Here is a 15128-nt window from a genome sequence, read left to right as displayed (position 1 = left end):
TATCAAATTAATTAGCAGAAAACCTGTAAAATTTCCAGGAGAACAGAAGCCTACCGGGCCAAAAATCCATGTACTTAAACCTAAGCAAAGCATATTTAAGCCATCATAACTGCAACTGCAAGATCAAAAGCTAAATGAAAACCATCTACGTTAACATCCTCCATAGTTCCATTGAAACAGGGTAAAACAAGGGGCCTGATTTTGATTGGCAAAAGTGTATTCTCAAAACGGCCTATACTTTCTTCAACTTTCAATATATACTAAGCAGTGTCTCTGATACAAAAACCGCCAGCTACACCATTCACAAGAAAGAACTGTATAATCTTGATACCATCGTGTTCTCACATGTGAAGATACGTCTTCTGTTTATTATAATAGATGAAACACGACACGGTTAGTTATTTATTGGATAACAAAAAAACATACTTCATTTCATAGTCGTCGGATCGTAAAACTTACACTTCACATATAATGATAAACATTTCAAAGTCTTATGAGTTAAGGGGAACACATGTTGTTTCACAAATGGGTTGGATTGTTACCGTTGAAAAAGGATTCCCACAGCTCAACACAAAATTAAAGCAAGCAACAAAAATAAAACAAACCAAATACAAGAATTTTGAAGTGGTTCGGCCCAATCAATTTAACCTACAATCACTATCTACTCAAACAATCCACTAAATAAAAGCTTACAACTATATAATTTTCAGAAGAGAAAAATTACAAACTCCTTACACTATTCCAAAAAACTCAATTACACCTTTAATAATAGCCCACAATGACTATTCTTTTGGTATTTATTTTACACTTTCTGAGATACTTTAAAAGCTTAATCTACTAGTCTTATTTATAGGGGAGAGTCCCCTTGTAACTCCCATTCCCAAGCAATATGGGATTTAAGGCACAATCCCAACAGTTACTCTGCTCAAGTTATTCAATAAACTGCTCAAAATATGCAGGCAAGAGAGATGGGAGATACTTAGTGGTGCGATAAACTGCTTTTCCTATGCTCTTAAAAGTAACATGGAGTTTTGGTATATTTTGGGTAATTTTCACCCACGTCTCATCTTTTATTATATAATAAATTTCTATCAACAGGAAAAGAAAAAAAATCCAAGAATCTTAACATTTTTTAGATGCTTAATTTTAGCTAGAATCTCTTTTAATTGTGGGCATGGTCCAATCCTTAAGTCTTCAAGGTTAGGCATTGCACTTTTGTCTATCAGCATCAATTCCTCTCCTTTAAAGTAAAGATTAAAGAAGACTCAAAATTTTAGGCTCCGTTTGTTTTATTATTTCTACCCATATTTCCAATCATAATCCCAAAACACTTGTTTGTTTTGTTATTTGAGAAATATTAGTATATTTTTAAGTACTTTTAAACCCCTTAAGTTTATTAAGTTCATTAAATATCCCCAGAAAAGAGTTTGAAAATTAACAAAAACACCCCCACCCACCCATACTTGCCAAATTCCGGCAACCACCATCGATGGTAGCTGGAATCTTATCACAACAGCCTATAAACGACCGGAATTGGTTGGTAATTCACCGATCTGGTCGTCAGTAATGGCCAAAGAAATGGTCATCGTTGACTATCAACGACGGCCAAATCTTGGTCATCGTTGACCGACAACGGTGACCATATCTTTGGCCGTCGCTGATGGCCAGATCTGGACTTTTGCGGTCGTCGATGGCCAGATCTAACCGTAGATCGGATCTTGTCGGAAAATGTCATATCGACGCCCTACCAGCCAAATCCGACTGGTTTGTGTCGTAATGCCATTTTGTAGCTAGATTTCGACGGTGATGGTTGGAATATGGCATTGTGGGTGGGTGGGGGTGTTTTTGTCATTTTACAAATTTTTTATATATTAGGTTGTTTAGTTAAATTAGCAAACCTAGAGGGTTTTTTTGTTAATTTTTAAATTTTACCTCGTAATACTCTCCTATTCAATTACCCAATATTATTTCCAAAATCCTATCCAAAATAATAAAACAAACGGACCCTTAGTTTTGGAAACCAGCCTTGTTTGATACGTAATCGTTCATCATTGTGTCTCCACTGACATAAGCTCCAATAAATTAAGCATGGCTTGAAGGATTCTCATAGGATTATCAGTAATTTCTTCTATTTTGTCGACCCTATCCTGAAATATCCAAACGAATTTTGATTATGTATTCAAGTTTCAAAATCCAATCCAGTAGCTTCTTCATATTCCTTATCAACACAAATTTCTTTAGTATTTGTTGACCCTATCCCCAAATAATATCCAAGTTTTTCCATATTAGCAATATTGCAACTTAGTGTACCTGAGGACTGGCATTGATCGCTGGGCGTAGGGCCAAGTTTTGCACATATATGAGTCCCAACGTGCGAAAAGACCAGGTGTCCTTCAATTATTTACCTAGAAAAGACTAGGTGTGCTATTAGGCTCTCCAGTTTTAATTCTACGTCTGTCAAACTCCTATAGAACTATATTCATTATAGCTTAATTAGCTACAAAACTATTTCATACAAAAAACCAACTAAATCCAGGGAAACAGGGTAAGATGCTCTTCAAGCTCGTGACATGACATGAGCTGTTAAGAAGATTGTTAAATGGTGAAGTCTGCGACACCGTTTAAAGCCAAGTGAAACGCTGCCGTTTTGTTCAGTAAACTCAAATTAATTTGAGCCCTTCGATGAATGCAAGATTTGACGACTCCAGTTCACTCAGCAGTCAACAGTATAAAAGAACCTTTGATTTGTCATTTTATGTAACAGTCTCAATTTTTCTTTTCTCTGTAAAACGCTATTGTAACCTGGTTGTTAGGGTTTGTCACTCGATTGTTCTTCTTGTGTGAATCTGCCTAGAGTCTTGTTGAGGGTTGTGCGTTCCTTCAAGGGTAGTGAGTTCTCTAGTGATTGTTCAAGTTTGCGGTGAAAAAGGGGAAAGGTGAGTGAATGATTGTGTTGATTGCAATGAGCGTGATTTGATTGTAGTTTGTAACATTGAGGCTTTAATCATAGTGCAGTGAATCTCCATATTCGAGAACTCAATGTGGACGTAGCTTGTTCGATATTGAATAAGTGAACCACGGTATATTGTGGTATTGATTCTTGTTTCTTTACTGTTGGTTTGTGTTTAAGTAATTGGTGTTTAGGTTTGAGCAATTAGGCTTAGTTTACAACAAAGATGAATTTGGCATTTTCTCGGGCCTGTTTAGTTGCTGGGAAAATAAAGGAAATTCAGACTAGATGTTAGTCATTTGCTCTAATACAATATAAGAGAACAAGAAACACAGAGAGGGAAGAAAAACAGAGAAATCAAATTTTCATAAACTGGCAACCTTACACACTTCATTCACTTGTTATAAGTATTTATACAAAACACAAACTAACGTTGACTTTTACATTTTAAGTATGAAACTTAAAAGCTGCTATTGGTTAACAGCAATTGATCCTTAACACCATGAAACAGTCGATCAGCTGATTGTCGTAATTTCGAGTTTCTTATTTATACCACACTAATACTAGATTTAGGCCATGGACCAAGTAACATCCACAACACCCGCCTCAATTTTGAGCCCCAAAGCATGCCACACAGCATCAGACCCATCAACAATATCATTACTACAAGGTGGCTGATAATCATGCTCTTTATCACATCCATTCACTGAGTCACACTCATCAACCACCTTTGCCATCACATTCTTTCCATTACTAGCCCTTATCTTTATATTCTTCCCACACCTTGACCCTCCATTATACCCCCCGTCGATAGCGCCACAATCAGTTCCGAGTTATTATGATACTTGTCATCACACTTCGATGGACCTCCCCCATCGCCACCTTCGCTAAAATCATTGTTTGTTAGTTTCGCTTTCGTTGAGGAGGTGACGGTAGGGGAGCATTTGAATTGAGGAAAATTTTTGCCGTTGCAACTTAGTGTACCTGAGGACTGGCATTGACCGCTGGGCGTAGGGCCAGGTTTTGCACATAAATGAGTCCCAACGTGGGGATCGTCGTTGCATTTGCCGTTCATGCAAATGAGCTCACCGTCGCAGTCGTCAAGGGTTTTGCATGGCCCATTGCAGTGGGAGATGGCATTCGAAAGTAATGGATGGTTCATAAGAGAAAGAGAAGCCATGTTTAGCTTGTTATTAGCTTTAAGTTTAAGATTTAGAGATTGCTGGTTTCATTGAATTTAAAGAATTTTAGTGACTCGTAATTGGTGCATAGTGTGGCCTAGCAGGTTCCACACAAAAGTCTTTGAATTTTAAGTCTTAGTCATGTTTTATTTTAAAATATGAATTTAAGAAAATAAAGTAAAACTACATTTTAAAAATTTATATATTCTAAGTTAGGAATTTTTTTTTTTTTTTTTTTTTTTGTTAACTGCGATATTCAGACCAGTTTATACACACCTCAACAAACCCTTATAGTCTATTGAACACCTTATAAACCTAATAAAACAGAAACACAAGATCTATAGGTAACTTATCCAAATGACTAAAATCTTACCATCCAGCCACAAACTAATAGTTAAATTAGGAATATTAACAAGGTATCATCATAATTATACATTAAACTAATTTTTTTTTCATTTTAAAATAATTTTATATAAACATATTTTTCTTTTCTTTCAATTTAACATATCTTTAGTTTAAAGAATATGATATCAAAAATATTTTTGAATTTTATAAACACAAAATTAAATTTCTTTAGTTTTTGAAAATAAAATTTTCAAAGAGTCAACTGACCACAATCACCTTCCGCGGCCCACGTACCAAACTCCCTAATTTGATGTTTGTATAGTCAACATTTTAACTATTATAAGTATTATTCCCTTGAAAACAGCTGCTATAACCGGGGACATGTCTTTGATTAGAAACAGGGCAAATCAGAGTAACCCAGAAAGTTCAAAACAATCCCTAGCCAAAAAAAAAAAGGGGGGGGTTATTAAATCATTTGATCAAAACAAGTTAATATACATAACCATTTCCATAAATTAAAAGCTTGTTCATACAGTAATATCAAGAATAGAACATAGCAGTTGATTGAGAGTACAATGAATAGACACAATGGCGGTAACACATACAGTAAAATTTACAATGCCAGCAGCAACAACATAAATCAGGAACACAATCGATACCTGGAATTTAAGTATTGAATGAGAAAATGATTCATAGGATAAAATAAAACCATTAGCATCAGAACTTGGCAGTTGATTGAGAGTACACATGATGACATGAATAAATACAACAAAAAACATACAGTAGCGTTGAATTTGAGTATGATTCATAGGATAGAATCTATCCGATAGATAAAAGCATTAGCATCAGATCATTTTTCACCATTGGTAACAAAAGTTTTACATTAGAACACATGGCGATATTTTAAGAAAAAAACAATTAAGGACAAGAATCCAACTACAACAAATTTTTAAAGCCAACAGCAAATTGCCATGAAATATAAGGACTTCCTTCTAGCCAGATATTTCGTTTTATAATTGGACAAAAGAAGTAAAATCAAGATGACATTTTTCAAAGTGTTAAAGAGATAGGATGACTCTATTATTAATTTTTATTACAGATTTAGATGTGTTTTCTTTTTGTGGTTTAGGTGTTATTATACATCACGTTAAGTAGAGCAAAATTATATATTTCATTAAGAAACTTAAACTAAATCCATTGAAATAGAGTAAAACAGGGGATATGTTTTTTATAGGCAGACAACAAGGAAGACTATAACAGAAATACTACACCATTATTGATGACACTAAATCAATTACAAGCAATGAAGCAATACAGAACCTTTATTACAAGAAAAAGTCAATCATCCTGGGTGATCACTGGAAAAGATGGATTCATAAACATCATTCTTCATCTGCTCATGACAACAGAAGATTTACATCAGTCAGCTAAATTAATTCATACGATAAGGAAAAAACAAATGTAAAAAAATGAAAAAAAAAACTGATAATTTCGATTTTGGCGGCAGCAGATGGTTTCCGGTAACTAGAGACTTTTTTGGCGTGTTATGGTAACAAAATTGACATAAAAATGATCATCTATAAACAATCTATTTGTCTATATAACTTTAAATTGGAAAAATGACTTTGCTTGGCCAGAATCTGACCGAGAAAGTGCAGCCACTAGAACTTTCTCCGTTAGATCCCAACCAAATGTTGAATATATTGCTAAAAATAATTATAGATATAGATAGATCGTTAAAATTGAATTATTTTGTTACCTAATATTGCCAAAACAAATTCCAGCGACGAATCCGTGGTTGTCGGTACCGGATTTTGGCAGCTGAAATTTAATCAATTAATTAAGTAGTTTGTTAGAAAAATGTTTTAAATAAAATAAATTACAAGAGTATTTTTATTTATGATAATAAAATAAAAAATGTATTTATAAAAAAAATAACAAATAATTGATGATTAATTACAATTTCTACTAGATTAGAATATTAAATTATTTTTAGAAAAAAATTATTTGTTTACTCTTAAAAAAACTGCAATATTTAATAGTAGAGAAATGAATTTGAGAGAAACACACTATTCAAAAGGCTTACTTGTTTTAGGAGACTGATCTGTTGATCCTCTGAGTGATGGGGCTGCTCGTTACTCGACCTCAATTTCTTCAATAAGCTTCTCGAAATCTTTTGCCGAAAGAGATGACAGATATTTACTAGTGTAAAAATAGTATCCGTATTTATCTGCCTCTTCATAGCTGACATGTATTTGTGGAATGTGTTTAGTGACATTCTCCCAGTTCTCCTTTTTTATCATGCAATAAACCTCCTTCAACATCATATGAAATACAAGTTTCTTTAGGTTATTGAGATGCTCAATTCCAGTTGGAATCTCCTTCAACAATGGACATGGTCCAATCTCCAGATGTGTAAGATTAGGCATTGCACCTTTCTCTATCATCACGCACTTCAATCCTTTGAAGTCGCGGAGATACAGCCCTTGGAGCTTTGGAAACCAACCTTCTTTAAAATGCAATTGTTCATCACAGTCACGCACAAAGAGCATAAGCACGACTAAATTAGGCAGAGCTTGAAGGATTTTCATGGAAACATTGGTTGATCCAATCAAATCCAATTGTAATCCGGTTAGGTTTTGAAGTTTAGAAATCCAAAGTGGTTGAATTTCAATAAACATCCCTCGCCAAGAAAATTGCTGAAGACATAAGGGAGGAGCCAAGGATTGGGTATCAAGAGGCTCTTCTCCACTCGTGAACACTGATACATACAAACCTTTAAGGTTTTTCATATTCTGGACAACAGCAAACAAATCCTTCGCGTCTCTATTTGCGACCCTAATGCCCAACTTTCTCATCTGCCTCAGTTTCTTAAGCTCTTCAAGTACTTCAGTGTTTGCATATACATACCGTAGCTGCTGCAACTCTGTTAAAGCCCCAAAACCTTCTTGTATTTTTGCTATTTCTCCGTAAGGACCTTTCTTGTCCCTGCGTCGTACAATTAGACACCGCAATTTTTTCAAATTCTTGATCTCAACCGGAAGCTCACTCACAAAAGTCCACTTCAAATCAAGAGTCTCTAAGTTGAGAAGCATGCCTATGGACTTGGGCAGTTCTTTAACTTTTGTATTTCTCAAACTTAAGTAGTGCAAATGGAAGAGCTTTCCCACTCCATCAGGAAGACAATCCAAAGGGGCATTTTCAAAATCAAGTATCTTTAAAAGCTTGAAATCAGCAACAAATGTAGTCGCAAAAGTCTCGGGCAATTCGTCTACATTGAAAAGACAAATGGAGCGGATTTTTGAATTTTTTATGCTATCTAAAACACCATTAGCGCATTTGTCAATTGAAATACGCCGAGTTTTACTAATGTGGCTCAAGCCTTTTTCATTAAAGAAATGACAAAAATCACATTTCTTCATCTTTCTGTGAATGATCTCGTACATCAGATCATGAACTCTGCAACTTTTAGCTCGTGCAGAAGGTTTTCTCTCTGAAACTTGAACCAAGCTTCTATCAATAAGTTCTTTCAGGTATTCTTCTGCAACATGCTCAGATGGAAGGTGGTTGTTGCATTTGACAAAGCCTTCAGCTATCCAAAGGCGAATTAATCTCCCAAAGCTAATTTCGTAGCCTTCTGGAAACGCACCAAAGTATAAGAGACATGACTTGAGATGGTGAGGAAGATCATAATAACCCTCAGACAAAACTCTGTTGCAATCACTAAGATGGGGATCACTGCTTAATTTTGAGCCCAAACTATCTAGCATATTTCTCCATTCAGAAGCATTCTGGTTTTTTCTTGAGAGAAGCCCACCTATCGCAACAATTGCTAGAGGAAGACCTCCACATTTTCCAACAACACATTCCGACAATTCTGTCAAGTTTGGAGGACAACAGCCGTCAGAGCCAAATGCCTTTCTGCAAAAAAGTTCCCATCCCTTCTCTGAAGACAAGGGTTCAAGCATGTGAACATGAACTATTGAGAACGGTACGAATTCAGCAACTGCTTTATTCCGTGTCGTTAGCATTACTCTACTGTTTTTTTTGTTATCAAGTAAAGCATGCTCTACATCTCTCCAAAATTCAATTTTCCACACGTCATCGAACACAATCATGTAACACTTGTCCTTTAAGTGTTCCCTCAACTTCATGATAAAATCATTCTCTTCCATTTCGTCTGCCTCCATTAGAGTGGACCCTGTTGAACGGTAAAGTTCTCGTAAAATTTTTCTTAGTAAATCTTTCTTCAAGTATTCTTTCCCAACTGTGATCGAAGCCTGGCAATCAAAATGCTTCTTCACCGCATCGTTGTTATAAATATTCCCGACAAGAGTGGTTTTGCCTAGTCCTCCTTCACCCACAACTGCAACCACCGAACGATTGGATTTTCCACTTACCAACAAACCAATCAATTGGTGTCTAGTAGATTCGATGCCCACAAGTTCAGCCTCTTCGACGAAAAAGGCACCAACTCGAGAGTCGTGTTGTACAACATCTCCTTGATCTATGTGCCTCAAGTTATAGTGTTCTGCTCTTCTCTGTATGTCAGCAAGTGATGATTTGATATGTTTAATCTCAGATGAAATTCCATGACGCACCGTAAGTTCATTCATGAAGCAACGCATTTTACGAAGGAAACCAGTGAGACCTTTGCCACCATGTTCATCATTCTTCGCCTTATTAAGTATGTACTCATCTATGACGTCTTCAATGTGATAAGCTTGTTCCCTTACTTGTTTTACCCAAATACTTACGACACCTCCATTGCTTTCTACTTCTTCTTCGGCTGCTGCCCTTGCATCTGCATCCCTGAGGAAAGATCTGATGAACTCCAATTCTCTTTTGATGCTTTCAACTTCTTTCTTTACACTTCTCAACAGCTTGGTTTCTTGGGCAAGCAAGGAAGCCAAGGTTTCTATAGCAAAGTTCACTGTAAACTCTGCCATATCTCATAACCTTTTTATTGTTCACTCCATCTTAATTCTTAAACAGCGTACAGAAGATGGATCTTGCATACAATGTTTTTATTGTTGTGTTACGAAAACAGTGGGTTGGACAGAAGTGTGAACACAATTCTTTAGGTGGTTTTGTTGACTAGCAAAACTTTGCATTCATTCAAAGGCCAGGATTGCTTGAGCTCAACATCCCAAAACGGCAGCGTGTCATTTGAAAGGTAAAACGACACCGTAGGCTTCACATATTTAACAAATGTTTTATTGTTGTGTTACGAAAACAGTGGGTTGGAAACACAATTCTTTGGATGGTTTTGTTGACTTTTGGGACTCCGTGAACTTAGTTGTAAACAGCTGGATTAATTAATAATTAATAAAGTTTGAGAAGATGCTGTTATTAATTAATTTGGTTAAGGTTAGGTATGGTTTTAAACATATATTACTATGAAAAAGTATCTACCAATTGTTAAAGGAAAATATGGATAAAAATATATTGAAAACTCAAATGGATTGAATTAATTGATGTGATATAAATTATAAACTTACACAATAAAATATAACATGATACCAAATAATATAATATAGTTCAATTAATATAACAAAAAAATTATTAGTCTAATATAAATAAAAGAAAATACTACACTTATTGATTCTATAATAACTTTTCATCTTAACTAATGTGATGCGCGATCTGGGGAGTCTCAAGCTCGACCACATTTCATATCAGTCGATACGTAGAATCAGTGCCCCTTTATATATATATATATATATATATATATATATATATATATTAGGCCAATAACATTACAGTTTCACTGGTTTGATAATATTATTGGGTTGATATTTTAATAATGTGCTCTATGGAATTTCATATTACCGAATGCATGTAGAGAACATGATGGCCTATGTTTGTTACCACAAGGTTCGGGTTCGAGTTTCCTCATGTCTGGGTTCAAGTCCCCACATTGGTAAACGTAGGTAATTATACAACCAAAGGCTATTGTTTCTCACTTCCTAAAAACAGAATTTGTTGCTTTGTTATATATAATTTTGTCCTTAATTATTTACCTAAAAAAGACCAAATATGCTATTAGGCTGTTTTATGTAGATGCAGTTTCATAGAGAAAAACCAACTAAATCCAGGGAAACAGGGGACTTCTTTTTTATTGGCAGAAAGTGTTCCAAAAAAGGCTTATACTTTCTTCAAGTTTCAATGGAAGTAACCATGGATACACTGTTTAAGAAACTTTTGAGAGAAGTGTGAACACAATTCCCATACAAATAAACGATTAAATTTCATCCTTGGAATTTCATCAAATTTCATGGTGAGTGGACTATGTATTCACAGTGACTTGATTGATATTATTCAAGTTTGTATACGGTAATCTAGATATGATTTAAAAATAAAACGTATGTGTTTCAGTTAGACCTTCAATTCCATTAGGAGGGCTGAAAAATGAAATCAAATAAATATATTTTTAATTATAGGAACCTAAGTGTGGACATACATATTATTCACAATTGTTTATTTCAACAACCTGGAATTTGTCTTATATCTTCTACAAGTTGATTAATCATACCTAATATCTTATTTTAGTGCTGGCCGGCAGTTGAAGCCTGAAGGAGCCTTTTGTTTTCTTTCCTTTCTTTTATTTATTTTTTTTCCTTCATCAGCTTCAGCTACTATAATATAACCATCTGGCATCTACCATATAAAGCTTAATAATACAAGATCCAGGCCTCACTGTCCAGCATTTTCCATACCAAACGCTCGCTATTTTAATCCTTAAGCAGCTAGCAGGTCATGGTCTTAAGAGATAAGACAAGGTTTCTTTATGCAAGTTGCAGAATTACGGTGTTTAAGAGTGTATGGGAAAAGGATTTTAATTGATAAACAAGGGGAATTAATTAATCTTGAAGACAAGGACAACAAGCTTATTCCCAGAGGCTACACGGTACAGGTTGGCACATTTTTCCTTTTAAATTAATAAGTCTTCAAGGATTCAAGATTCTCCATTAATTTGCGTGTCAATAATTGGACGCTCTGAGGAAAAAATGTGGCTTAGCCTCAACTACTATAACCAGCTATCTTATAGTTGTTAAGAAATACACAAAGTCCTCGTTCTCACAATCTAGCATTTCTAATCTTAAAAGAAGAAATTGATCAAACTTAGGCTGATTAGGTTAAAATGTTGGATGCAAAATTTTTAGTCATTTGAGAAGAGCCATTTAATTTATAATTGAGAAAGTGGCACGTTATGGTACAGGGGAGTCCATAGCAGAAGGCTGACGCAGCCTGCCCATGCATCTGCACAACCTGCCCACAAAACCAGCCCATGCCACCAGCCCAAACAAATGGAAGAGCTTTCCCACTCCATCCGGAAGAGAATCCAAAGAGGCCTCCTTTTCAAAATCAAGTAATTCCTTTACTTGCCTTCTCAAACAAGAAGATGGTACAAATTAGACGGATTAATTTTAAAAGTTGGATGCATAGGTTTAATCTACCAAATGTTACTGTCAAGACTTAATTTATTACAGATTCCCGACAAGAGTTGTTTTGCCTAGTCCTCATCACCACAACTGCAACCACAACGATTGGATTTCCACTACCAACAAACCAATCAATTGGTGTCTAGTAGATTCGATCACAAGTTCAGCCTCTTCGACGAAAAAGGCACCAACTCGAGAGTCGTGTTGTACAAAATCTCCTTGATCTATGTGCCTCAGTTATAGTGTTCTGCTCTTCTCTGTATGTCAGCAAGTGATGATTTGATATGTTTAATCTCAGATGAAATTCCATGACGCACCGTAAGTTCATTCCTGAAGCAACGCATTTTACGAAGGAAACCAGAGTGAGACCTTTGCCACCATGTTCATCATTCTTCGCCTTATTAAGTATGTACTCATCTATGACGTCTTCAATGTGATAAGCTTGTTCCTTACTTGTTTTACCCAAATACTTACGACACCTCCATTGCTTTCACTTTTTTCGGCTGCGCCCTTGCTCGCATCCTGAGAAAGATTGATGAACTCCAATTCTCTTTTGATGCTTTCAACTTTTCTTACATATCTCAACAGCTTGTTTTCTGGGAAAGCAGGAAGCCAAGGTTTCTATAGCAAAGTTCACTGTAAACTCTGCCATATCTCATAACCTTTTATTGTTCACTCCATCTAATTCTTAAACTTCAGTGTTTCCATGAACATGTCGTAGCTTCCGCAACTCCGTTAAAGCCCCAAAACCTTCTTGTATTTTTGCTCTACTTCCGTAAGGACCTTTGTTGTCACACCGTTTTGCAATTAGATAGCGCAATTTTTTCAAATTCTTGATCTCAACGGGGAGCTCACTCACAAAAGTCCACTTCAAATTAAGAGTCTCTAAGTTGAGAAGCATGCCTATGGACTTGGGAAGTTCTTTAAGTTTTGTATTTTTCAAACTTAAGTAGTGCAAATGGACGAGCTTTCCCACTCCATCAGGAAGACAATCCAAAGGGGCATTTTCAAAATCAAGTATCTTTAAAAGCTTGAAATTAGCAACAAATATAGTCGTGAAAGTCTTGGGCAATTTGTCTACATTGAAAAGACAAATGGAACGGATCTTTGAATTTTTTATGCTCTCTAAAACACCGTTAGTACATTTGTGTATTGAAATACGCTGAGTTTTACTAAAGTGACTAAAGTCTTTTTCATTAAAGAAATGACAAAAATCACATTCCTTCATCTTTTTGCGAATAATCTTGTACATTAGATCATGAACTCTACAACTTCTAGCTCGTCCAAAAGGTTTTCTCTCTGAAACTTGAACCAAGCTTCTGTCAATAAGTTCTTTCATGTATTCTTCAGTAACATGCTCAGATTGAAGGTGATTGTTGCACTGAACAAAGCCTTCAGCTACCCAGAGGCGAATTAATCTCCCAAATCTAATTTCGTAGCCTTCTGGAAACACACCAAAGTATAATAGGCATGACTTGAGAGGGTGAGGGAGATCATAATAACCTTCAGACAAAACTCTGTTACAATCTTCAAGACGAGAATCAGCGCTTAATTTTGAGCCAAAATCATCAAGTATTTTTTTTCCATTCATAAAGATTCTTGTTTTTTCTTGAGAGAAGCCCACGTATCGCAGCAATTGCTAGAGGTAGACCTCCACATTTTCCAACGATACGTTCGGATAATTCCGTCATGTTTGGAGGACAACAGCTATCAATGCCAAAGGCCTTTCTGCAAAAAAGTTCCCATCCCTTCTCTGAAGACAAGGGCTCAAGCATGTGAACATGAACTATTGAGAACGGCATGAATTCAGCAACTGCTTTATTGCGTGTCGTTAGCATTACTCTACTATTTTTTTTTTTGTTATAAAGTAAAGCATGCTCTACATCTCTCCAAAATTGAACACAATCATGTAACACTTGTCCTTTAAGTGTTCCCTCAACTTCATGATGAAATCCTTCTCTTCCATTTCGTCTGCCTACGTTGAGTGGACCCTATTGAACGGTAAAGTTCTCGTAAAATTTTCCTTAGTAAATCTTTTTTCAAGTATTCTTTCCCAACTGTGATCCAAGCCTGGTAATCAAAATGCTTCTTCACCGCATCGTTGGTATAAATTTTCCTGGCAAGAGTGGTTTTGCCTAGTCCTTCTTCGCCCACCACTGCAATCATTGAGCGAATATTGGATGTTCCTTCCACCAATAAAGAAATCAAATTTTCTTTAGTAGATTCAATACCTACAACTTCAGTGTCTTCAATGAAAAAAGAATCAACTCTAGAGTCATGAGGTATGACTCTTCTCCCTCCATTGCCTGACCCTTGATCTATGCACTTGAAGTTGTAGATTTGTCCTCTTCGTTGTATTTCGGCAAGTGATAGTTTGATATCTTTAATCTCAGTGGCGATTCCATGTCGTAGCTTTAGAATCTTTATGAAGTCGCATGCTTTATTAAGGTAACTAATGACAAAACTGATTCTGAAATGATTCTGAGAAAAATACTTCTTCATTTAAGAATCAATGATTTTACAGAATGAAAAATTAAGTTACAGTAGCTTAGTCCCTTATATACAATGTGTTTATTGATAGCCAACTCTTATCTTAGCTGAGCTGGATTAACGGACTTCTAACTACTAACAGACTTCTAACTACTATTTAACAAACTAAACAGATTAACTAATTACAGTTATCAAACTGCTAACTAATTGTTAACTAACTTGATAACAGACTAACTAATTAACAGATTCATTCGTTGATGCTTCAGCTCCATCATGCTACATGTGCTGCATGATTTCGTTCGTTGATGTTTCAGCTTCATCATGTTGCAAGAGCCCCCCGCAAGTTGGAGAATGGATACTTAACATTCCCAGCTTGGACAGATTAGCGCGAAATGGTGCAAGAGAAAGAGCTTTAGTGAGTAAGTCGGCTAACTGATCAGAAGAAGAACATGGCATGAGATGAATAAGACCTGATTGAACCTTCTATCGGACAACATGGCAGTCTATTTCGATGTGCTTGGTACGCTCATGGAACGTGGGATTGGCAGCAATCTGAAGTGCAGACTTGTTGTCACAGAAGAGCAAAGCAGGATGGGAATGAATGACATGAAGATCTTGAAGTAGGTAATGTAACCACTGAATTTCACATGTTGTGGAGGCAAGAGCACGATACTCAGCTTCGGAGGATGATCTGGACACAGTGGTTTGTTTCTTAGC

At 35.9% G+C, this 15128-nt stretch overlaps 2 protein-coding genes and 1 pseudogene across 3 annotated transcripts; all 3 read right to left on the bottom strand.

Annotated features, from left to right (window-relative positions):
• Positions 1–3519: 3519 nt before the first annotated feature.
• On the bottom strand, positions 3520–5225 carry LOC116142365 (annotated as a pseudogene).
• A 472-nt stretch (positions 5226–5697) lies between these two features.
• On the bottom strand, positions 5698–9512 carry LOC116142383 (disease resistance protein RPM1-like). Of its 2 annotated transcripts, XR_004129983.1 has the most exons (3): positions 6563–9512; positions 6236–6297; positions 5698–5869 (listed from the first exon to the last, which is right to left on the bottom strand). XR_004129983.1 is itself a non-coding variant. In XM_031427803.1 (2 exons), exon 1 carries the CDS (start codon positions 9423–9425, stop codon positions 6612–6614), a length of 2814 nt encoding a protein of 937 aa, XP_031283663.1. In that variant the 5' UTR covers positions 9426–9512; the 3' UTR covers positions 5698–5869; positions 6563–6611. The 2 variants fall into 2 exon arrangements, 1 of the variants encoding a protein (XP_031283663.1); XM_031427803.1 differs by lacking the exon at positions 6236–6297.
• Positions 9513–12609: 3097 nt separating this feature from the next.
• On the bottom strand, positions 12610–13759 carry LOC116142364 (disease resistance protein RPM1-like). The gene is made up of 2 exons (XM_031427789.1): positions 13546–13759; positions 12610–13448 (listed from the first exon to the last, which is right to left on the bottom strand). Exons 1-2 carry the CDS (start codon positions 13757–13759, stop codon positions 12610–12612), a joined length of 1053 nt encoding a protein of 350 aa, XP_031283649.1.
• Between the last annotated feature and the right edge of the window lie 1369 nt (positions 13760–15128).

This window comes from Pistacia vera, unplaced genomic scaffold (genome assembly GCF_008641045.1).
Source record: "Pistacia vera cultivar Batoury unplaced genomic scaffold, PisVer_v2 Contig407, whole genome shotgun sequence".
Lineage (NCBI taxonomy): Eukaryota > Viridiplantae > Streptophyta > Magnoliopsida > Sapindales > Anacardiaceae > Pistacia > Pistacia vera.
The sequence above is the reverse complement of the archived record's forward strand: the minus strand, read 5'-3'. Positions and strand labels throughout refer to the sequence as shown.